Here is a 24,491-nt window from a genome sequence, read left to right on the forward strand (position 1 = left end):
AAAAAATAATTCTTATTTTGAAAGGGTCTATGAAAACTTCCAATTAGTAAGAACTATTAGGGAATTTGGTTATATCTCCAAATTGTTTGTATTCTGTATCGGGAAAAAGGAATGATATAGTGGAAAGAGGTCTTGACTTTGATTTAGAAGTCTTGGTTTCAAATATTGGCTTTACAAATTTTTGCTTGTATGTACTTGAGTAAGTTTCAATTTCCATAGGCCTCTTCTTTATTAGTGTAATAGAAGGCATAAGGCATTTGTAATCTATCATGCCTCTTTTTGACTGACTACTTGCACTGAATCAGTGTTGAGGAAGTTGGGTACTTTCAAAACCATTTCTAAATAGGAACTGAACCATTAGTTTATCCTGTTCCCAGTAGGAGAATCACTAAGTCCCTCCAAATAATTCAAGTGCCTCAGTCCTAAGTTAATGTGTGTGATCAGCCAGAAATTGGTGGGACAACTCTGCACATGTTCCATTTCTTCTACAAAACAAAGAGGTTAAACTTCTGAGGTTGACTTCTAAAGTTTCTTCAAGATAGAGCTGGAATCTATAATTTCCAAACTCTGCCCACCATATTCCCCTTTGTGCCAAGTTGTTTAGAAATAGGGCAAGGCTACTTGGACTGCTGATAGACAAAACAGCTAATGCTCTATGATGTCAGAGTAATATCAAGGTCACCTATTAGGACAAGAGAGCAAAAGATCAGTCCTGATACACAAGGTAGGTGCCTAAAGAACTGTGTCTAGCTCTATGTACAAAAATATTTATAGCAGTTCTCTTCTCAGGGCAAAGAATTGGAAATTAAGGGGATGTCTATCAATTGGGAGAATGCCTGAATAAATTGTGGCATATGATTATGATGAAATATTATTGTTCTCTGGGAAATGATGAACAGGATGCTCTTAGAAAAACTTGGAAATACCTCCATTAATTTAATCACAGTGAAATGTACTGTATAAAAAGTAATAGCAATGTTGTGGAATGATCAGTTGTGAATGATTGCTATCTTTAGCAATACTATGATCCATGACTTACTCTAAAGGACAATGAAAAATAGTATCAATATTCAGAATAAGAGCCGAGTGTATCTGAATACAGATGGAAACATATTCTGTTTGTCAGTTTTTCTCTCTTACTCTCTTTTTTTATATTTCTTGATTTTTTTTTTTGGGGGGGGAGGAGATCTATATTTCTTTCACAACAAGACTTTAATGGAAATATTTTGCATAAATTCATATGTGACTTCTTAAAGGGGTAGGTGTGAGGAGGAAGGGAAAGAATCTGGAATTCAAAGTTTTAAAAATAAACATAAAAAATTGTTTTACGCTGGGGCAGCTAGATGGCACAGTGGATAGAGCACTCCAGCACTGAACTCAAGAGGACTTGAGTTTAAATCTGAACTCAGGTACTTAACATTTTCAAGTTGTGTCATTTAACCCCAATTGCCTACCTCTCCCCAAAAAAGAATTTTAAAAACTATTTTACATGTAACTGAGGACAATAAAAATATTAAATATTAAATTAAAAAAAGAATTATCCAGGTTTATCTGAAAACTATAAGGTACATTTTTCTAAATGAAATGATTATTTTTCTTAGTTTTTGGATTTTTTTTTTTTTTTTTAATCAAGGATTTATTTTCTACAGGGGAAACTTGTTGCCACTGAGGTTAGAATTGAATCGGGCTTTCTGATCTTGGGAACATCTGAAATACCATTTTGGATTCTTCTTGACTTTTTTGTTGGTAAGAGACTTTTGGGATCAGGGAAATGTAGGGATCGGGGAATGGAACTGGGAGAAATGTGATAAATATTCTGATGGGTCCAAGAATGGGAGAAGGAAAAGGCTAAAAGTATACCTTCAAAGTACTCAAAAGTATTTCAGGGAAAGCTTCAGTTCACAGCTCCTTGAGCTTCCTTTCAGCTATTTTGCAAACTCAGACCAAGGAAATCTCAAAATTGGATCAGATATACAATTGAAACAGATCCAGGTTTAAAATAAGAGACTGATTATGATCTTTACTATCTTCGTGACGATATATAAGATAAATTCGCTTCTCTGTACTGCACTATCCTCATTTGTAATCTGAGGAAGTTGGACTAGATGATCTCTCTCAGGTTCCTTTCAACTCTCAATGTTTTCTTATGATTCTAATCACAGGCAAGAATCTGGGATGTTTTGTGTGGAGGATTTCTAGGTGATCAAGGATAGTAATTTCTGAATTTGGTTTTCTGTTACTCCACCATGGCTTACTTTTAACCCAAGGAGAATCAAGGAAGCCTAAATGTTTCTTGCGCGTGTGCGCACACACACACACACACACACACTTACTTTTTTAAGCTAACAAGAATTTCTTAAGTGCTAACTATGTGCCAGTCACTGTGCTAATTACTAGAAATTCAAGTAAAGGCAAAATTACAGTTCAAGAAGCTCATGTTCTAGTGGGAGAGATAACATGCAAACAACTGACAGAAACATACATTTTTAAAGTGAGGTTAAGACGGGCAGGATCAGTATATACTAGGTGAGTGAGTAAGTATGTATGTGTGCAGGGAAAGAGTCAATAAATCAATCAACTAGCATTAAGGGTAAAATAAAATACTTAAGGGAAAAAGACACAAAAAATAGTCCTTGTTCTCTCAGTTGCAGTTTACACTCAGATTATGAGGAAAGAGTTTTCTAGTCTTCAGCAAATATTTATTTAGGATCCATAAAGCAGATATCATATGACAATTTTCCTTGAGACTTGTAACTGACTGTTACATTCTGGGTGCTTTTGGATTTCTCAGAGTTTTCCCTTTGATATTTCTAGTGAATAGGAGGAATATAAATCCATTGTTTTTAATTTTGGAGGATGTTGCCCATTGTGCTATAATTTTCCTACAGAGTGACTTTGCATTTGAATCAGCTAAGATGTAAGCTTCTGAATCTTTTCCCTTGAGACTTACAAATATAGTTGCATGCAAGTTGCATGCATAGGACTCTTTCAAGGGATTATTTTTTAATACTCTTCTGTGACTTAAGTTAGTTCTGCTACTGTATAAAGATGCAGATTTGTTACTATTGAAAGAATATTGGATTATAGCAGTAAGAGTCACTGAGTTCCATCTCTGTCAATGTTTCTGTGACTTTTGGGGATAAATTTACCCTTTCTAGGCCTCAGCGTGTGAGAGTTAACCTATGATTTTAGATAATTTCTAATTTCTTCTTGAGATCCCTTAAGATCCCTTCCTGATATAAATCTGTGATACTATGTGAGTGAGATTTTGTGAATTTTATACAGTGGCAAATTGAGTATTTCCTAGTCAAGTTAAAACAGAAGGAGAGAAATCTTATTTAATCTAATTCCCTAAATCCAAGGACATACTCATTTGGTTCCACAACAAGAAGGAAAAATTTCTGGCATAAATAATGTTTCTCTTTTTACTTTACACATATACAGTGTTCCATAGAACTGCATAATGCATTTATTTTCTTATCCATCAAAGTAGATGAAAAAGAATTAATATTTATTTAGCAAATATTTGTAGAATCTTTATTGTGGGCAAAAAAAGGCAAAATACTAAGTCATAGAAGTATCTTTAGAAGTTACCTTATCTTCTTTATTTTATAGAGAAAGAAAATGAGACCAAGAAATTTAGTGATGTGGCCAACATCACACAGGCAGTTAGTGAGCCAATTGGCAACTAGATGGTGCACATTATAGAGGGCATAACTTAGAATCAGGAAATATCTCATCTTCCTGAGTTCAAATCTTTCCTCATATACCTATCTGTGGGACTTTGGGCAAATCACTTAATCCTGTTTGATTTGGTTTCCTCATCTGTAAAAATGAGCTGGAAAAGGAAATGGCAAACTTCCAGTAGCTTTGTAAAGAGAACCCCAAAATGACTGACTAAATGCAGTGACTGAACACCTGAAATGGCATTTGAACCTGAGTCCTTTTTGCTTTTAGATCTAGTGCTATATATGCAAAATGTTGAACACATTGATCTCTTTGTTCATCAATATTGCTTAATTATTTTTCTTTTTTATTGAGTTTCATTGGTAGGTTACAAAGGGGATGGGATGCAAATATTAATGCAAATAACAAAAGGCATTAAAAAAAGAAGCAAGAAATACTGAGAATTGTGTATGCTGCCCAAATGAAAACAGATGTTTTTAAGATTTGAAAATATTGCTATTATTGGAATAGACAATTATGTTTTGCCTTTGCTATGTTCATTGTTTCAATTAATTCTTCTCCCTCCCTTTGAATCTCTGGAGTTTTCTTGAGCAAACCATTGTATCACCTATAAATAATCTCTCTTGTCTGTTTTTTCCACCTATGTTTGCTCTCTTTTCTTCTTTCTGGTTTTATAACATTTCTTAGGGCGCAATGAAGATAGTTTCTTTACTTGTTGGTGTAAAATCTTTACAAAATTGATCAAATATTTCATATAAACCATGGAAATGTTTAATGTCAGACATATGTAAAGTTTGAGAACAGACAAGTATTATAGGAGGAAAATGTTAGGGGAGTGTTGTGGGAGAAGAATGGATGATTCTGTCCTTCAGGAGGTTTAGAACTTAAGGATCTTGCTAAAGGTTTAAGGTTTTTGCACTTACCAAGAGATAAAGATTTAGTAATATTATGTTGAAAAGTTCTCTGGGGATGTGGGAAGAGATATTTAGTTGAGCCCACAGAAATTTTTGAGTTTTTCCATGGAGCACTGTGTCATAGGAGTGTCAAAAGCATTCAAGTATTCCTTGAAGTGAACAGCCTCCACACAGATTGCTATGAAAACTGCCTGCCGATAGACAAGGGACAGCTGGTATTCTATGATGTAAGGATACATCATAGCTGCCCTTCTGGAATTTAGAACTAGTGGACTTCTTATAGTTTTCTAAAGAGTGCAAGTATTTTTCCTGGGATATTGACCAAGAGAGTACTATTTTTCTAGATAAAATATTTTCTATCAGCTTATTTTTGTAGAAGACTCATTAATCCTTTAGTTGTTTATTGCTGAGGAAATTTATAACTTGGAAGATAGTTTGGATTGGCCCAGTGCCTGATCCTAGTACTCTTCCTGATACTTGTGAGAAGCACTTCAAGATATTGGAACTAGATAATGGAAATTTAGTCTAGAGGTCCATGAAATTACCCAAAGTCCACTTTCATTTTACCTTATCCCAATTTGTAGGAGGGTTGGTTTAGAGATGATAACATAGCACAATTCTAACATAATTAGCAAGCACATTGATGGAAAAAAAGAATCTGTATTTAAAAACAAAGCCAAAAACTCATATAGGTTGTAGGTCAAGTTCTAAAGATAATCATTTATTTGCCTTTATGAGGTCATCTGGATTCTTCACTTCTTTTGTTAATGTATTCTCAAAGGAAAATCTCCAACAGACCAATGGGGAGAAGGCAGAAGACATTGTCAAATGGTGAGTTTTAACTTCCAGTTATCTCAAATGACCTCTTCATATTTTTAATTTCTATTCTTACTTCTTTGGAAGTCATTGACCCCCACTTTTTGTGATTCCCTTCCCCTTGTTATTGATCCTGGGTGCCAGCCAGATCTCCAAAAATAGGAGTGTTGAACTAGAGTCTCAGTTATCACAGGACCCATAAATAATTTAATAGCTCTGGGCCACAGTTTCATCATCATTAGAATGGGGATTAAAAAAACACTGCCTGTTAACCTCATTAGGTTATTGTGAAGCAATGGTAGAGTTTACTCTCTTCTTTTTATTTAATTATTCCCTATTTTATAGTTTTCCTTCCCATATATGTTATAATATAGAATTTCCTTATCCTCATTTACAGCCTCTTCATCAAAAGCACCAGTCCAGTTCTCTCAAAAGGGTCTTCATCGTCAGTCAAAGATGGTACTATTACCATGTTATTCTCACCCATCAATGAATGAAGAGACTCTGTCCAGAACTAAGCCATACCAGAGTAAAGCCAAGTTGTCAATGAATCCTCGATGCAAAACTACAACTATACCCTCATCGTGCCACAAAGAGGCTACGACTATTCTATTACCCCGTATTGAACCTGAGGTAATATTACCACATCTGGAGACACAAGCAACAATTATGCCTTCACCACAGTTGAAAAATTGGGGTAAAACCACAGTTATTACCTCACCATGCTCTGAATACTGGACTACACCTTTTTTTGGCCTTAATCACTGGGCCCAGGCTCCATTGATCCCTGACCCCCTTTTCAAGACCTCATCTGGCCTTGACCACCTTCCTAAGATTCCCCAAGGCTGTCATAATAGATGTGAGGCTCAACCACTGCTCACTAGTTGGTCCACAACTCCATCATTTCCTGACCCCAACACCAGAATCACAGCTCCATATGCACAGAATACTCATTACCAGGTCAAGGTGACAACTGAAGCATTACCATGCCTCAATCCTCAACCATCATTGAGCTCAAGACATTGGGATTGGGACACAACTTCCCAATTTCGATGCCTCAACCAACGGCAAAAGATTGAAGCGATACCATTTTCAAACTCAGATAACCACCCCAAGATCACAACTCTATTGTCATCACAATCCAGCCACCAGCTTAGGCCCATAACTATGCCATCAGAATATTCCCCAGTGCCCTTGGCTCCAATGGCTATGACTTTGCTAACTCCAATCCCGAACCATCAGGCCAGAATGACAACTGTGCAACCCAGCCATGACTCAGATTGGTTCAAAACTACCTCAATGTCCTTACAATGTCCTAACAGACATTTGACTGAGACTCCACTAATATCCCATTACAACTGGGTCAAGGAAACATTTAAGTCATCAAAACTCGCTAACCAAGAATGTACATTTTCACCAGGACCCTACAATCTAGCAAAAGTTTTACTAGTCTCTGATCAACAAGTTAAAAGTTCAGTGGTTCCTGAACACCCAGCTGAGGTTTTACTCAACTACTGGGTTACACATCAACCAAACCCTAGTCAAAAGCTTTTTATGCCACCAAACCCAAGACATATATCTAATTTTACAGTGGACCTCAACCAACAGCCTAAAACTCTATCAGATACCTCCTGCCAACATGAGCCAATACCAGTTCCAGACAATGAGACCAAGAAACTACTTGACATGGAACATTTTGAAACTCCTGAAATACATGTGGATCATTCTGATGAGATTTCATTAGGTTTAAACCATAAGGAAACATTTTCACCAACTTCCTTCTCCCAACCTGAGGCTGCATCAAGAATAAGTGACATGGGTGAGGCTATTCCAGACTCTGATCACCAGGGTGAGAAAGAAAGAAATTTAGATGACAGGACCAAAATTATCTTGGATTCCAATCACCAAGTTAAGGCTTCTCCAAAGTCTGATGATTGGGTACAGCCAAAACAGGACTCAGAACACCAGGCCACACTTTCATTGAGCTTGAGCCAGACAGCCAAGGGTGAAAAGATCCCTGACTACCAGGATCAGCCTTCACCAGTTTCCAACCAATTGGAACAGACTACACCAGTCTCTGATCATGGCACTACATCTTCAAGTTCTGACCATCTACCAGAGGCTTATCCAGTTGCTGAGCATCAGGATATCCTTAGACTTAATCCTGACCACCAGGATGTTTATAGAAATACCTTTCCAACAGATATGAAACAGAAGTCTGAGGATGTACTAAATTTTGAAAACCATCACACTCTTTTCCCAGGATCTGACCACCAGACAACTCCATTAAACTTGAAGGACCAAGTTAAGGTTATGTTAAATCCTCACTGTCCAGCTGAATCTATTTCCTTTGGCTTTAATTACAAGCCCCAAGAAAGCCAGAGAGAACCTTCAAAGTCCTTCAAACAGTCAATAAATGCTATCGAGGGTGACGGAACTATCTCCAGAGAATTTTTCAACAGCATCATCAATTCTATTCCCCGGGAGAAAATAAAAAATGATATCCAAAAGCAAATTCTCCTGAGGCGGATGAGGGGATATCATAATACTCAACCTGACTCACATTTATCAACTAGATATACTATCTGTTTAGCTTGTGCTTCCTGGATTCCATATGGTTGTCCCCATGTAAATGGAATGAAAGATCCTCATGGAGCACAATTGGTGGTAATGCCAAGTCCTATGAAAACTTCAAAGGGTGAGATGGGTATTAAATATATCCTCCAAGTTCCCCAATCAAATACAGGCAACATTTGGGACTCCTCTCACTTTTCACCTGCAGCTTCATCTTCCTATCCTTACACTATGCCCTTTACTTCACAAATTCATCATCAGTTACCTAAACGGATGACCTGGCTCGACTTTATACTTGCTAAAGGTGATCAACTATGTGGGAGAAAAAGATCTGGATATAAACAGTTTAAAGGAAAAATGTCCATGAATTTCAGCACTCCCATGAAAGGAGGAAGTAGAAATGAGGAGGTTGTAAGATCTCTGCTAGACAGACTTAAAAATAAGAGAACTGCACATTAAAGAACCATCATTCTAAAGTAATTAACTTTTTGTGAATCTCTGAAACTTGTCTTATTCTGTTATTCTTCGAAATCAGTTGGAAAATTAATGAACCCTGTTTGTTTTATTTTGGGTTTTGTTTTCTCCCCTTTGGACTTATGAGGTATCTAGTAATGCATCTTCCCAAAGATAGAAAGAAGAATCTCTATAATCTCTGTTGGTATATCATATTCTAGTAACTATAGTCAAACTAAATAGATGTCAAATTGTAAGAAAGCATCAAACTCTGTCTTCCTCAAAGACTGATTATTTTAATCAAAGTATTATATAATTGGTATGTTCTTACTTCCTCCTACTTCTCCCCAAAGTTTTGTTAAAAATCTGTGGTGTTCATTCTGCTTATATTGACTTTCCCAATCTCAATCATGCCTCCTTTAAAAAAACAAAAACATAACTTGTTCACAGCCCTAAAGGAGATGAAAATTACCATATGATCCTTTTGGCAGAATACAAATCATTCTCTTCTAAAGCCTAAAATTACAGAATTCTCTTCCCTCTCAGTCTTGGTACCACAGGTCTTAGGAAAAAATTAGTTTGGCCTTAAAGTACATGGAGTCCACAATTCTATCTGGGTCATGTGAAGAGATAGAATTATTTGTATGGGCTTACTAATTCAGTGATGGTTTCTCCAGTAGACAAAGACTAAATCATTAGGTAAGTAAAGTAAGAGATTCAGGAAGGTGGCAATCACATCTGTCCCTGCTGTGTCTCTGGACCTACCTGACTGAAAAAGAAATTAAAAATAATTCAGCTTATATCATCAACCATTCAACCTCTAGCCTTGTTCCCTTACCCTCATGTAGCTCTTGGATTACTAAGAAACATTGCTTGGTAGAATTGACTATGCTTTGAAGGTTCGGGGTATGATTGTTTTTTTTTAAAAGACCTTTTAATGTTATTAGCATTGTCATCTGCTTCAGTGGTCTCAATATTCATTTTTATGTAAAAGTTTTATTTGTTAGTTTTCTCATACCCATTCATTGGAAACTCGTGTCTAAAATAGACAAACCCAGTATTCTTCAAACTTGTAAAAATTTTGTAGAAGTCACCCCCATCCCTCTTATCATCCAATTTTATAACACTGAAATCATGCTTTTTCCTCTTTGAATCTCCTCCCCCATTCAGTTGGCCAGTTATAGATTTTGCTTTTTTTCTGTTTCATATACATTCCTTTCTCTCCACTAAACAATCACCACCCAATTTTAGCCTCTTATGACTTCTTGTCTGTAATATTATAATAGTTTCCTAAGTGGAGTCCTTGTTTTCAATCTAGCCCCTCTCCAGTCTGCTACAATAGCTGCCACAATAAGATTCAGAAGATAGCCCATATCTGAATACATCACACTCATACGTTCAAAACACTTGCAATTCTTCCTTACTGATCTGGGGGAAAAAAAACCCCAACTAAAAAACAATTTACCATAAGGTCCTAAGCAGTCTTGGGTTCACATTCAAATTTTTTTTTGATTGTTAAAAGTCAGTAGACCAATTGCATTGAGATATCAACATCATTACAAGACCAAAGATGATTGTAGAGAAGTTAGAGACAGCACTAAAGAGAACAAACACTGGTCAAAAAGCTAGATTAAATAAAATAACATTCATATTCTAGAGATAGCATTATTATGAGTACATTGAAGGTTTCATACAAAAGGTATCTAAAGGGAAGGGGGTAAAAACTAAACCATAGGAAAATAAAAAGACCTTATTAATGCCCAGAGAAAGGCAACCAAGAACATTGTTGTGACTGGAATCATAGTAGGGAATGTTCATATCAATAAGATCATTGATCCTTTTAAGGGTCTGAGAGTTCTTAGTTCTAAGAAAATTTGATCCATTGCTCCTGATTCTTTCCTCTAAGTCCAAAGAAAACAAATCTAATCCTTCTTCCATATAACCTTCTGTTACTTGAAGACTGCTTTTATTCCTACCTCATCCCCAATGATAGTTTCCCCTTGTGTTGTTGTTCAGTCATTTCAGTTGTGCCTAACACTTCATGACTATACAACAATGTAGGTATAATATTGATATTAAACATGTAGACATTAAACATATAGACATTGTGTATGTGTGTGTGTGTGTGTGTGTGTGTGCACGTGTGTTTTGGCAAAGACACTAGAGTGCTTTGCCATTTCCTTCTCCACCTCATTTTACAGATGAAAAAAAAAAATAATGGAATTAAGTGACTTGACTAAAATCGCAGAATTGTCTGAGGCCAAATTTGAATTCAGAAAAAATCCTAACTGTAGACCAGGCCCTCTATACACTGTACTATCCAGGTATCCCAAATTATGCCATATTATAAATTCTCAAATCCTTCAATGTATCTCCATATACCATCATACAGTGTAGTAGTCTTCTCTATATTCTTCAGCTTATCAGTGTCCTTACACTGTCATGTTCAGAACTGATCATAACACTCCAAATGTGATCTAACCAGAAGTAAATGCAGAAATGTGATAAGCCATATGTTCCTGACAGCTATATCCTTATTAATGTCTCCCAGTATTGCATTAGCTTTTAGGGGGACAAATCAGACTCCTGACACATTGATATGTTTTAAAATTACAATTGTACTATTCTTAATGATAATTCACAACTTTTCAACACCCACAGAATTGGTGAGTTTGCCATTCATTCATATCTTCATCTAAATCATTGAGAAAAATGTCAACATAAAAATGTTACGTGGGGATCAAAGCCCTCACTTTCCTGGAGATCTCCTTTTAGTTTGACATGAATCCATTAATTAACTTCTTGGGGCCCTTCCATTCAACCAGTTCCAAATCCAACTAATGATTCAAAAAATCCAACAATTCTATATAGCCCACATTTTTCCTTATCATTGCAAGGATTTTGTGAGAAAAATTTTTCAAATAGTTCACTAAAATACATTCAGACATAAAATACCCACAGCATTTCTCTAATTTAACTGTCTAGTAACCTTATTCAAGAATAAAAATGAGGTTAGTATGGCATGATCTAATCTTTGTAAAACTCAAAACTGGCTCTCAATAAATTCACTTTGGCTTCAAGAAGAAAAATGAGGTTATTATGCCATGATCTAATCTTTATAAACTCAAACTAGTTCTCAATAATCACTTTTGTATATAAGTGCTCACAAACCCTTTGAAAATTTGCTTTAGAAGGTTCACCAATATTGAAAATCAGTACAGTATATTTCAGAAATGAGATCTTTATCAGAGAAACTTGCTTCAATTCCCCTCCTTATTGGTAACTATATCCCTCTTCAAAAGTGTTTTGCTTCTGACTACAATCTGCCCTTCCTTCTATCATTTCCCTTCCAAACCCTTTTCACTTATCTCCTCCCCTCTTACTGTCCTGTAGGATGAGATAGACTTCTTCTATTCCCAATTTAATATATATGTTATTTCTTCTTTGAGCCAATTGTGATAAGATTAAGGTTCACTCACTCCCTCTTATCTGTCTCCTTTAAAAGTTTTTTATAGCCCCTTTTATGTGAGATAATTTATCCCATTCTACCTATCCCTTTTTTTCTCCCTGTACATTCCTCTCTCATACTTAATTTTACTTTTTTAAGATATCATCCTTTCCCATTCAATTCACACCTGTGTTCTCTGTCTATATTTATTCCTTATAACAGCCCTAATAATGAGAAAATTTTCCTGAGTTACAAGTATCATGTTTCCATGTAGGAATGTAAACAGTTTAACCTAATACAATTCCTCATGATTTCTCTTTCTTATTTATCTTTTTGTGTATCTCTTGAGCTTTTTATTTGAAAGTGAAAATTTCTATTTAGCTTTGGTCTTTTTATCAAGAATACTTGAAAATTTTCTATTTCATTGAATATCCATTATTTATCCTGGATACATTTATGCTGGATAAATGATTCATGGTTATAATCTTAGCTCCTTTGCCCTCTAGAATATCATATTCCAAGTCTTCTGATGCTTCATAATAGAAGCGGTTTAATTTTATGTTATCCTGATTGTAACTCCATGATACCTGAATTATTTCTGCCTATTTGCAATATTTTTTTCCTTAATCTGAGAGCTCTGGAATTTGGTTATAATATTCCTGGGAGTTTTCATTTGGGCAATCTATTTCAGAAAGTGATTGGTAGATTCTTCCAATGTCTATTTTACCCTCTGGTTCTGGAATATTAGGACAGTTTTCCTAGATAATTTCTTGAAAGATGATGTGTAGCTTTTTTTTTTTTTTTTTTTTTTTTTTTTTTTTTTGGATCATGGTTTTCAGGTAGTCCAATAATTTTTGAACTTTTTCTCTTGGATCTATTTTCTAGGTCTAGAAATATCTGAGATATTTCAAATTGCCATCTTTTTTTTTTTTCAGTCTTTTGGTTTTGTTTTATTGTTTCTTGATTTCTCATAAAGTCATTAGCTTCCATTTGCTCAATTCTAATTTTTAATGAATTATTTTCTAAACTGAACTTTGGAATTCCTCTTCCATTTGCTGAATTTTGTTTTTTAAGGTATTCTTTTATTCATTGGTTTTTGTGCTTCCTTTACCATTTGATTTAGTCCATTTTTAAAGATGTCATCTTCTTCAATATGTGTGTGTATGTGTCCTTTACCAAGCTTTTTACTCATTTTTTATGGTTTCCTTGAATCACTAACATTTATCTTCCTAATTGATTTTCAAAATCCTTTTTGAGCTCTTCCATGGCTCAATAGGAATTCATATTTTTCCTGCAGGCTTTGGATGAAGGAGCTTTGACTCTGTTATCTGCTTCTTAGTGTGAATTTTGATCTTCCTTGTCATGATAATAACTTTTTATGGCCAGAAAATTTTTTCCTGTTATTTGTTTATTTTTGTAGCCTACTACTTGATTTTTAACTCTTTGCTAAAGTATATGATTTGCAATTAAAATCTATAATAATTATTATTATTATTGAACTTTTTCCAGCCCTTCTGAATTGACACAGTTTTTACAGAGGGACTGCACCTAAGCTGTCTTTGAGTACCTTAAAAATATACCCTGCTGGATCCCATGGCACATGTCAATCTATGCCTAATATTCTTTCTTCATCTTTTTTGATCTCTAAAAAGGTAGAGGCATTCCTTTCCAATATTCCTGTCATTTCCATTATACCAATCATGTCTTCCTTATTGGTCAGAATAGCAGCGTCCTTAGTGCGATTATCATTTCTTTTGAGAAATATTTTGTGATTCCTAATTAGAAGTGACCCTTCCTTCCTTAATCTTCCAAGCGACTTTTTAAACCTTTCCTATGTATTTAATCATATTTTAAATTATTTTATAGTGATAATAGTTAATATTTACTTAGTGCTTAGAGGTTTCCAAGCACTTTAAAACAATGATATCAATTAATCCTCACATGAGTGTTGTGACATAAATACAAGAATGATATAATTTAATTTCTTTAAGCCTCAATTCCATATGTAAATTGAGGCTCAAAGAAATTAAATTATATCATCCTTGTTAATAACTAATAAACACAGAAGGCAAAATTTGAACCCAGATCTTTCTTGGCAAAGAAGGCGAATTCTCTTCCCAGATCTTGTAGTCCAACTACTAGAATTATGATCTTCAAAAACAAAAACTATATTGTTTATCAACTTCATAGATTCATATATTCGTAGTAAATACTCAATATACATATTTTAATACAAAGTTAATTTATAGGTGAATTGAATTATAAAATGTTGCCTCACTGTGACAAGAGTAGTTAAAATTGGGATGAAAAATTCATTTCAAATGACATTGAAACCTGTGTTGAAAGATTCTGTAGGAGAGAGAACTATGGAGACTGAATGTGGATCAAAGAATAGTATTTTCACCTTTTTACTATTGTTGTTTGTGTTTTTTTCTTTCTCATATTTTTCCCTTTTTGATATAATTTTTGTGTAACATGATGAATATGGAAATATTTTTAGAAGAATTGAACATATTTAATCTGAGGTCAGATTTGAACTCATGTTCTCCTGACTTCAGGGCTGGTGCTCTATCCACTGCACCCCCTAACTGCTCCTTGTTATAAATATCATATGAAGTAATATATGTAAAAATGCTTTGAGAATTATAAAATGTCACAAAATCTAAGCTCTTATTGCTGTTAGTAATTACCTCTTCTTTTCCTTTCATTGCTCCTTATTTCACAGTTGTCCTTCTTTATGTATGCTGAGTTTATAATATCATGTGTAGCATTTGCTTATATCTCATTCATGCAGTCTCTTCACCAGTTCCCTCAAATCAGGACAAGATGGTACTGTTACTACCTTGTAAACATCGTTATACTTCATTACTAATTGAAGACCATTGGGTGGTGTCAACATCTTTTGTCAATCACCAACCCAAAATTAAATTATCTTGTTCTGAACACTGGAACACAGCTGCAGTCCCATCATTGTGTCCCAAGCCCCAGACTAAAATTATGCCAGTAGCCGACAAACTATGGGTATAACATCACAATGCTTCAAACCTGTGCCAAGAACCATGATTCTGAGTTTATCATACCTTGCCCACAGAATTAGAAAAACTGTTTTATCTTTGTCATGTCCTCAAAACCAGTTAGATCCACTAAATGTTGATTCTCAGATTGAAGAACCATCAGTCCTGTTTTCTAAAGTTCAAACAAAACTCACCTATCTTCCTAAGATTCCTCAAGGCTGTGATCATACATCTCACAGTCAATCACATCACAATTTCAAACCTATATCTTCACAATGCTCTGACTTTCAAGTTGAAGTAACACAATATCCAGATCACAAGACTAAGACTACAGCTGTACCATTCCCTACATGTTGGGTGAAAGCCATAGGTATGCTATTATCATGTTTAAGTCACCAGTCTGAGATGTCACCAAATCTTATGCATAGAGACAAACAGGACATTTTCCAGTTACTTTGCCTAAAATGTCAGTGCAAAATCATAGTCACAGCATTACCAGGTATGAATCACCCTCACAGGGGCAGAACCATTTTGTCATCATGTTCTAATGGCAGGACCATAATGCCATCGTTGTTCACCAAGAGAACTAGAGACATAACTGTGCTAACAAATCAAGGTCCAAATCATCCCCAGACAGGTGGGGCTTTAAGAAGTCTCAAAAAAAGAACAGGACTAAAATTATGGTGTCATCAGACCTCATCACTGGTGAAGACTGACCTCCTAGCTGAGATTTCAAAATGTCCATTGACAAGATTCAGAGCACACGTGTTTTCTTTACCATCTTCTGACTATCAGGCTAAAACTGCAGCAGTTTCTTATACTTCCCCCGAAAATTCACCAATTTCTAATCAGAGAAATGCTTTCACTGGGCTCTGATCATGGAAATGAGGTGTTATCAAAATTCGGTGGCTGCATCATAGCTCAGCACCAGGCCAAACCTTTCTTGGGCTCTCAACACCAGGTCTCATGTTCTTCATAACAGTCTCCAGCAACACCAGAGCACTTAGCTGGTGGTTTACTTCATCTAACAACTGGCCTCTATCTCAACTTGGACCCTATCCAGGGGGAAAAGATTTTACCAAGTCTTAACAATGGGTTAAAGGCCCTATCAGTTTCCAAACCCCGTACCATATTTACTTTAAATTATAACTATTTTGATGAAGTGAATACAGATACTGATCACTGGACTAGGAAAGAAGTAAGTTCTCATCACCAGACTGAGACTTCACCAAATACTAATCAAAAAATTGAGGTTGAATTAAGTCTTGACTATCATAGTGAGATTACAAAATGGCCAGATATTAGGGCCCAGTTCCAACATGTTTTGACCATTTTTCTGAAGGAAGATTCATTAGAATCTAATCATAAGGCCACAGTTCCTTCAGGTTCCATATCATAAACTTCAGATTCCATTGAACCCTGACTGTCAAGTTTTACCTTCGCCATAGCCTCACCACTGGTCTGAAACTGGAAAATAGTAATGATCATCCACCAAGGCTCTGGGTCTTAAACATTGCTGTGAGCCTGAACTTTATCTAGACAATTGGACCAAGTCTTCATTGGACTTTAACTATCAAGTTTTAGCTGACCTAGCCCATGACAAGGCTATACTATATGCTCTTCAAAATACCAAAATTCAGTCAAAACTTTCCCTGCAATCTAAGATTGCATCAGGCTTTGATCATGGCTATAAAATTGACTTGACCTTAGATTGTAGGAAAAGATCTTCATTGAACTCCAACTACCAAAGCTGATCTAGAATATGATAAGCAGCCAATTACCATAATAAATACTGTTAAAAATACATAGCTCAATCAAGCCTTCCCAGCCAGATCAAAGAAATATCAGGGCTTGATCATTCTTGTTAGCTTGATTTGGACCTAGGCCACAGGGAAAAATTTTTATTGAACTCCAAGTACCAAGTCAAGGCTTCCCGGACAAAATAAAAAACCAAACCTATAATGAATGCTAAAAGTCCACAAGTGAACTGAGTCTTAAACACCAGGCCAATAGTATGACCTGATCATAAGAAAGAGATTGCAATTTTTCCCAACTTTCAGGATTCAATGCTATCAGTACCTGATCACCAACCCAAGGCTCCATTAAGTTCTAATTATTTGCCAGAATTTTCTCTAAAATCCAAAAATCAAATTGAGGATCTGTATAGACTTATCAAGTCTTGACCAAATATTTGAGTTTCCATGGGTCCTGGAAAAAGAACCTAATAATACACTAGGCCCTGGCAAATGGCCTACCTTTAAAAGAGGGCCTGGCAACTTGACCAAATTCCCACCTGGCTATGACCATGAGGCAAAGACTCCAACAAACCTCCAACAGTTTTTACCTCAACTGCTCCTTTACTCAAACCCCACTAAGACTGTAACTAATTTTCTCTTTCAGGACCACGCAAAGAATAATACATCATCAACATGGTTTTTTAAGTACTTTAAACCATATACTACCGGGCGTGAGGATATATCTAATATAAAAATGAACAAAATCATTGATTCCATCCCAAAAGACAAAATAAAAAATGATATACAAAAGCAGATTCTCCTACTTATAACATACCCTAATTCTTAGCCTGGTTTATAATTGTCTTGTAGTTATCCAGCGTGTTTAATTTGTGCCTCCTGGGGTCCCCATAGTGGTATCCACACTAATATGGATAAAGAGTATGGTGGAGCACAACTGATAGCCATACCAGTGCCTGTGCCTGGATCCAAGATGGTGATGGGGATAAAATTTGTTCTTCAAATACCTGAAGGTTCTCTTCCAACTACCTCCAAATACACATTATAATATACCCTACCACTCATACTACTGTTCAACAGCCTCAGCCCTTTTAGATTCCATGTCACCTAGAACACTAGCTTATGACCATCTGCTGAAAGATTATGCAGGCTTTGAGAAAGCTATGAGAAAGATTTCCAGCCAATCCAGAAAAAAAGATATTTGTAAATCAGAAGCCATTTGAAAGAATAATACCTACAAAGAGCAGTAACATCAAAGAAGTAAAACCAAAGACACCTTAAGGAGTTTACAGAATCATACTAAAAAAAATTCAAAATAAAAGAATGCATTAAGTAACAAATCTCTTCTAAAATAATGGACCCTATGCATATATATATATATATATATATATATATATATATATATATATATATATATATATATGAAAGAAATCATATTTGATTTTTTTGTATCATAGTCAAACTATTGTAGTCAAACTAACAGTTATAGAATCTGAATTTATGTTTGGTTTCATGAGGCAGCTAGTTTTGGACCCTGCTCCCTTTTCTTTCTACGCTTTTTCAACCTTCTAGAAAGACAGACTATACTTGAACTGAATGATGGCTTGTAAGGTAGAAAAGTTTCATTCTCTATATTTTCCAACAATTTGTATTTTATTCTCTCTATTCATAAGACCTGGTAAGGACATTTGTCATTATTCTGCATGTCCATTTATTTACCCCAAATCCTAGCTCCAAAGAGGTCATGTCCATAATATCAAGAGAGATTATACTGGAATATAGAGAAATTATACTGGAACATTTTTACTTGTACAGCTCATCCTTATTAAGATTTTCAAACTTGGAACTTATTCCTGCCCAGTCTTGGTACAAAAAGTCTTTGAAGAGTTGAACTACTCAACTGTCCTGGACAAGCTGAGTTTCATAATTACCAAATGTAAATATTCCTATTTAGAGGATTGAAATATCTTTATACTTAGATACATAATAAACAAGGTGGTCAGGCCTTTTAGAAGCATTCTGACTAAAATTAGTATCATTTTTCCTACTGGACAACTAGGGAAGCAGTAACCTGGAAAGATCCATAATTTTAAATAAGAACTTGGTTCTAGAGCACAATATTTCCCAAGATATGCCACCATTTGGGTGGCATTTGGGCAAAGTTTAACAACAAACAAAATGCAAATCCTGTGTCATTGTTAGAATGATACAGTCAAATGAGTTAGTATTACAATGATTATATTAAAGATAGGGGATCTTTATGAATTTTTTTCCTTTTGATTGTGACTTGTGATTTTCTTGTCAGAGGAAGCCCCTGATATGGAAATACCATATGCCACTGAAGATTACCAACTACCTATGACATTTATTTTTAGAGAATTGTGAGGGTTATTTGCAAGAGTTAGAGAAGTATATTATCTATAGTCATTCAGCTATTATGTTTCAAAGGCAGAACTTGAATCCATACCTTCCTAATGGTAAAGCTAGCTCCCCCATCACCTATACTACATTTCTTTTTTGTGAACTTTAGGGATACATTAATATGATTGATGGGAAAAGTTATTACTTTGTGTGGCATTTCAAAAGCTATTTGTTTTGTAAGCTGAAGAGCAATTTGTCTAGTGCTCATAGGACAGTATGTGTACAGATCAAGACTCATCCAGATATAAAGGGATATCAGATATCTTTTAGGCTGAAATATTTTGAAAGAAATCAATAAACTCAAAAGTAGGATGGGAAATTGATGATCCTTGGAGAAGAAAGAGCACATTATTTAGTAAAGAAGGGAGAAAGATGAACCTGTGGCTGTAGTTCAGGTACTGATTAGAAAATGACTAATTGCTTTGACACTAGGAGCATTCAAAATCCCTGCTGGAAGGTTGAGACATTTAGTTTAGTGTATTAGTGGAGAATTAATAACTTTGAAAGTTGCCTATATTACCCTATATTGATTTTTTAAAAGAACTTTTGGTTACCTATTCTATTGGATGATATTTCTGAAGCAATTTTTTTCCTGTAGAAAAGAACCCTAGGGAGGAAAAAGAAAAGCATACATAGATTCAACAGGGTATTGTGTATGGCCGTATAGATTTCTAGCCACAATCCTGTTAGAGTGATTTAGTACTTTGGACATTTGGGGATTAATCAAAGTATGGAAAAATTCTATTGAGTTTTGGATTAATAGGCAGATGATGTAAGGCTCGGTACAGATACAAAACCAATTTATAATTACTTATGCTAACTAGTACAATGGAATGACTAATTAGAATTCTTATGACTATCAATCAAACTTTATTAATTATATGAATGCAAACATCAGTTCATATTCTCTATTAAGCAATACAAACATTAACACTACTAAGAACAAATTACCAATTTGATTTTCTGAGACTTCCCATTATGCATGTTTGTAAGAATATGGGATTCTGCTAAGAGGGAGTACCAAGGCCACTTGCCCCTTGAAGCACAATAAGTTTTCTGCCACATTGCAGAAACTCCCTTGTTGAGCAAGGAGTCCTGATTTGGGATTGTGGGAATGAGTGTAAGCCAAGGGTCACAGCCGGTGACTACATGAACAGGGATGCCTGAACAGGACCTCTGGCCTGTGAGTGAGCTGCTGAATTGCTGGATCGGCTCTTCTCCCATTAGTAGATAGCATGCATATGCAATACCCATGAGCTACTTCTCTGAATGGTGATTGGGGATTGCCTACTGTCCATGCACTGATCATGCTTGCAAAAATGTATATCAACAAGGTTGTACTGGCATAATCAACTGGAGCTCTTTTCACACACTATGAGTCTCCCATACTATTCATTTCACTCTGAGATCAAAGAGCTCAAATACCATAAGCTCTTAAAAGCCAGCCACAACACATGTTTTATATTAATACTCAGTGTCAAGGTTCCCTTTCTTTCCAGAGAGAAGCTGTGTAGTTGCCTCTGAGATGGTTACCTGGCAAATTGGCAAATCTCAGTTAATGAGCACTGTGCTCAACTGAAGATAGTTAATATTGGAATCTCCAATTTGGGGAATGCAGTAACTGTTTGGACGCAAGGTCAAACTAGATGGTGGGGGTACTCCGTGTATTTCTTATAGTTCTATCTATATTAGTTAGCTGGTAACACCAAAATTCTGATCATGTTCAATTGTTTGCTAATTTTTGCTAATTAATTTTATTGGTGCTTGATAACATAAATTAATGCCAAAGTTGTTTATCAAATTTTTCTATTAGTGGTCTGTTGTATTTAGAGGTCCCATTATTTGTTTTTGAACACACACTTATTTATTAACATATCACACACACTTATCTTAATACTGAAAAATAAATTATGAAGAACAAACGTTAAAATGCTTTATCACAAACATGACTTAATACAAAAAGAAAATCAGTTATATTAAGGCAACAAACTTTTTCTCTTATTTATATAAAACAAAATGCAAAATGAGAAAAAACCAAAATAGAAAATGAAAATGAAAAGAAAACAAAACATTGTCTTGTGCCCAGAAGAATATTAAGGAGGACTAAAAATATATAACAATACATTTCCCTTTCAAGAAAGCATACATAATAATAGAAGAGATTGTACATTCATGACTGTCCATCTTTTTCTTGTTTCCTTGTAGGTTGTTATTTTGTTCTCTACTATGTACTTTTAACTTTATAACAAATTTATTCTCAGTACAGATGGAGCAGAACTGTGAAAGGAATATAGATAATTCAAGAATCTATGCAGTTGAAGCAGGTGTGCCACTCTATTCTCATATTCTAACCATGTCACCCCCATATATACACATATACCTTTTTTTGTCAGTGAGATCCTCAAAATAAAAATGAATTTTAAATAAGGTAAAGTCAGCAGACTCCTGGCTAGATTGGCAGAAGGTCTCAAGCCATATTCCCTACAGAAAAACAGAGAAAACAAACTGGAAAAAAAATGTTTCTGTCTTTTTCAACATTTGAGGGCTGTTAATTAGGTCTGTGGTCTAGGATTTACATCATGAAAATAACTGACTTTATTTCTTATTGTCAAAGGGGTGATAGAATTCTCTTTCTTTTAGGGAGTTGATGTAAGAAAGGTGTTGCCCTTTTGTTTTTGAGGGTCTGGCAGCAGGCAAATAGAAATGTTAGGTCCTTTACTATTGCACCACAATTTGCCTCTTTTCTTTTCTTTTCTTTTCTTTTCTTTTCTTTTCTTTTCTTTTCTTTTCTTTTCTTTTCTTTTCTTTTCTTTTCTTTTCTTTTCTTTTCTTTTCTTCTTTTCTTCTTCTTCTTCTTCTTCTTCTTCTTCTTCTTCTTCTTCTTCTTCTTCTTCTTCTTCTTCTTCTTCTTCTTCTTCTTCTTCTTCTTCTTCTTCTTCTTCTTCTTATCAGAACTAATGCAGTTTATAATGTGGGGTTTGGCACCAAAGATTGGCAGGCTCCAAAAGGTGGGGTTGGTGAAGAATTCACGAAGGTTATTCTCTTTGGCAAAAGATAGATTTATTTAGGAGGACAGGTTACAGACAAAATGAAGGATACGATAGACACCGGGAATAGTAAATATGAAATAGATTTGGGAGAGCATCTGAAAGACAAGTTCTTGAAAGGCATTCCAAAAGAGTTAACTAGCTGTGAGGAGGGAGAAGTGGGGTTGGGAAGCATAGTGTGGAATTAGGAGAGATACCATATGGCATGGGGAAAGGAGAAGAAGGATACTGTGAGGCAGAGTGCCTGCTGAGGAGGACTGATCAAGGAAAGCAGCAGTCATGGAATTGCCCATAAGAAGATGTTATAGGGAAAATTCAACCTCAGGGACATGCCTGGGATTTCTGACAGGGCATGGCAAAGTGAGACTGCTCCAGACCTCTAAGGGGTTTGACATAACTTGGATTTCAGATTAGACTACCTCCCCAGAGGGTGGGACCATGAGGCTAAACTGATTTCTCAAATCAGTGCCTTTTGCTTGCTTGCCTCAGGGAACAATTGTTTATTTTCTCTTGGTCCAAAACACCATTTAGCTCTTCATCAAGGACTACTCGTTCCTTTTTTTCTTTCTCATTTACTTTTTTTCTTGGTACTTCTTCAAGTCTCTTCTTTATGTGGAAGTAGCTTCTTTTCCAATCAAGTCATAAGCAATGATGAATCCTGACTAACTGCTAGCTAATTAGCTTTCTAGGCTCCCATATTTTAATAGACAGAAATCTATTATAAATATGGGGTCTTTATTTTGTAGAGGGATCCAGATCAGCTAATCAACATACTTCTCTTGGATTTTCTCCTTTCTAGACTAGAAAACCATTGTTTAGAATATAAGCTTTCAAAGGGCAGAGATTATTTTTTCCCTCCTTGGATCTGTATCCTCACAATTTAGTACAGTTCCTGGCATGTAGTAAGTCCTTAATCATGGATGTCCCTCAAGAATTTGTCCTAGGTGCTCTTTTCTTCTATATTAGACATTTGGAGGGAAGGAGCCAGAAACTTGGATGAGAAAATAAATCCTATGCATTTAATTTCATAACATTAAAAAAACATTATTCTGAGAAATTCATAGTTCATCAGACTGCCAAAGGGGTGTGTGATACCAAAAAAAAAAGTTTAGATGATAATCTAATCAGCTCCTGTGGATTCATTTATCATTTCTATGCAGGTTATTCTCAGACCTATTTGTCTATCTCCAATCTCTGTCCTAATCTCTACTTATATGACCATTTCTTTTACATTTTGAAGTATTTGCCTCAGAGAAATCTGAAATTTAATTTTCCTAAAAGAGAATTCAATGTATTTCCTCTCAAATATTCTCTCTGAACTTCCTATTACTAGAAAGAAAACCACCATCCTCCCAGTCACTAACTTTGGTGACATGCTAAACTTTTTACTTGCTCTCATTCTTTCTGTCCAATGTCCAATTTGTCAAAATTTTGTCATCTCTACTTTAGCAAAATCTTTCATAGATGACCCCTTCTATTCACTCATATAGCCACTATCCTGGAGCAGTTCTTTATCACTTCATGCCTGGATTATTGCAACACCCAGTTGGTTAATCTCTTTGTCTTAAATCTCTCCCCTCTTCAGTCCATCCTCCACTCAATTGCCAAAATAATCTTGCTAAAGTGCAAGTTTGACCATATCATCACCTATTAAATAAACTCTAGTGGTTTCTTATTTCCTCTACCAACAAAATTATAAAAAGGACTGAAAAAAGACATAAATATTGTGCTTTGAGTGAATATTTGAGGTGTAAAAGAATACTTTGCAATTGAGGTAATCAAGAGATACAAAATTTTCAGCACTTGAGTTGGATCTTGAATGAGGAAGGCATTCATTCTAGACAATTCTAGACCATATCTGTGCCAGACATGGTGCTAAGAGTTGGGGATACAATGGTCTCAAACAACTCATGGTCTAATATGGAGATAATATGCTAACAACTATATACAAACAAAATGAATACAAGATAAACTGAAGAGCAACAGAGGGGAGACACTAGAATTAAATGAGATTGAGAAATCAAATAAGTAATTTCTGTTGTTGGTTTAAGGTTTGTAGCAATACAGAAATTTTCATTAGGTATTATTAAGTACTTACATATTAAATATTAAGCTCTCCATTGGAAAAATTAGAGAAACAATCTGAGAAAGGAAAGTGAATATGATGAACAGGGGATTAGCACATGTAGAGAAGTGGAGGAGAGGTTTTCATTCAAAGTAAAAAGCAGAAAGATTGTTTATTATAGCATCTCATGAGAGGTGGGCAGTCCAGTCATGAGAGATAAAGGGAAGTGAAAGTACTCACAGCAGGAGGGTCGAAGAATCAGTGAATATACACAGCTTTTATAGATTTTGTTACATGA

At 35.3% G+C, this 24,491-nt stretch overlaps 1 protein-coding gene and 1 pseudogene across 1 annotated transcript; both read left to right on the top strand.

Moving 5' to 3' along the window:
• Window positions 1–706: 706 nt before the first annotated feature.
• LOC116422295 lies at window positions 707–8,674 on the top strand. Its single transcript, XM_031958853.1, has 4 exons — window positions 707–724; window positions 1,650–1,746; window positions 5,340–5,432; window positions 5,815–8,674. The coding sequence occupies exons 3-4, from the start codon at window positions 5,369–5,371 to the stop codon at window positions 8,448–8,450; spliced, it is 2,700 nt and encodes an 899-aa protein (XP_031814713.1). The 5' UTR covers window positions 707–724; window positions 1,650–1,746; window positions 5,340–5,368; the 3' UTR covers window positions 8,451–8,674.
• A 6,044-nt stretch (window positions 8,675–14,718) lies between these two features.
• On the top strand, window positions 14,719–17,992 carry LOC116422547 (annotated as a pseudogene).
• Window positions 17,993–24,491: the final 6,499 nt, after the last annotated feature.

This window comes from Sarcophilus harrisii, chromosome 3 (assembly GCF_902635505.1).
Source record: "Sarcophilus harrisii chromosome 3, mSarHar1.11, whole genome shotgun sequence".
In the NCBI taxonomy this organism is placed as follows: Eukaryota; Metazoa; Chordata; class Mammalia; order Dasyuromorphia; family Dasyuridae; genus Sarcophilus; species Sarcophilus harrisii.

Excerpts from the sequence above, each read along its gene's own strand:
- LOC116422295 (XM_031958853.1), top strand. The coding sequence starts at position 5,369 with ATGTATTCTCAAAGGAAAATCTCCAACAGACCAATGGGGAGAAGGCAG. Across the intron at positions 5,433-5,814 it reads GCAGAAGACATTGTCAAATG|CCTCTTCATCAAAAGCACCA; the intron begins GTGAGTTTTAAC and ends CCTCATTTACAG.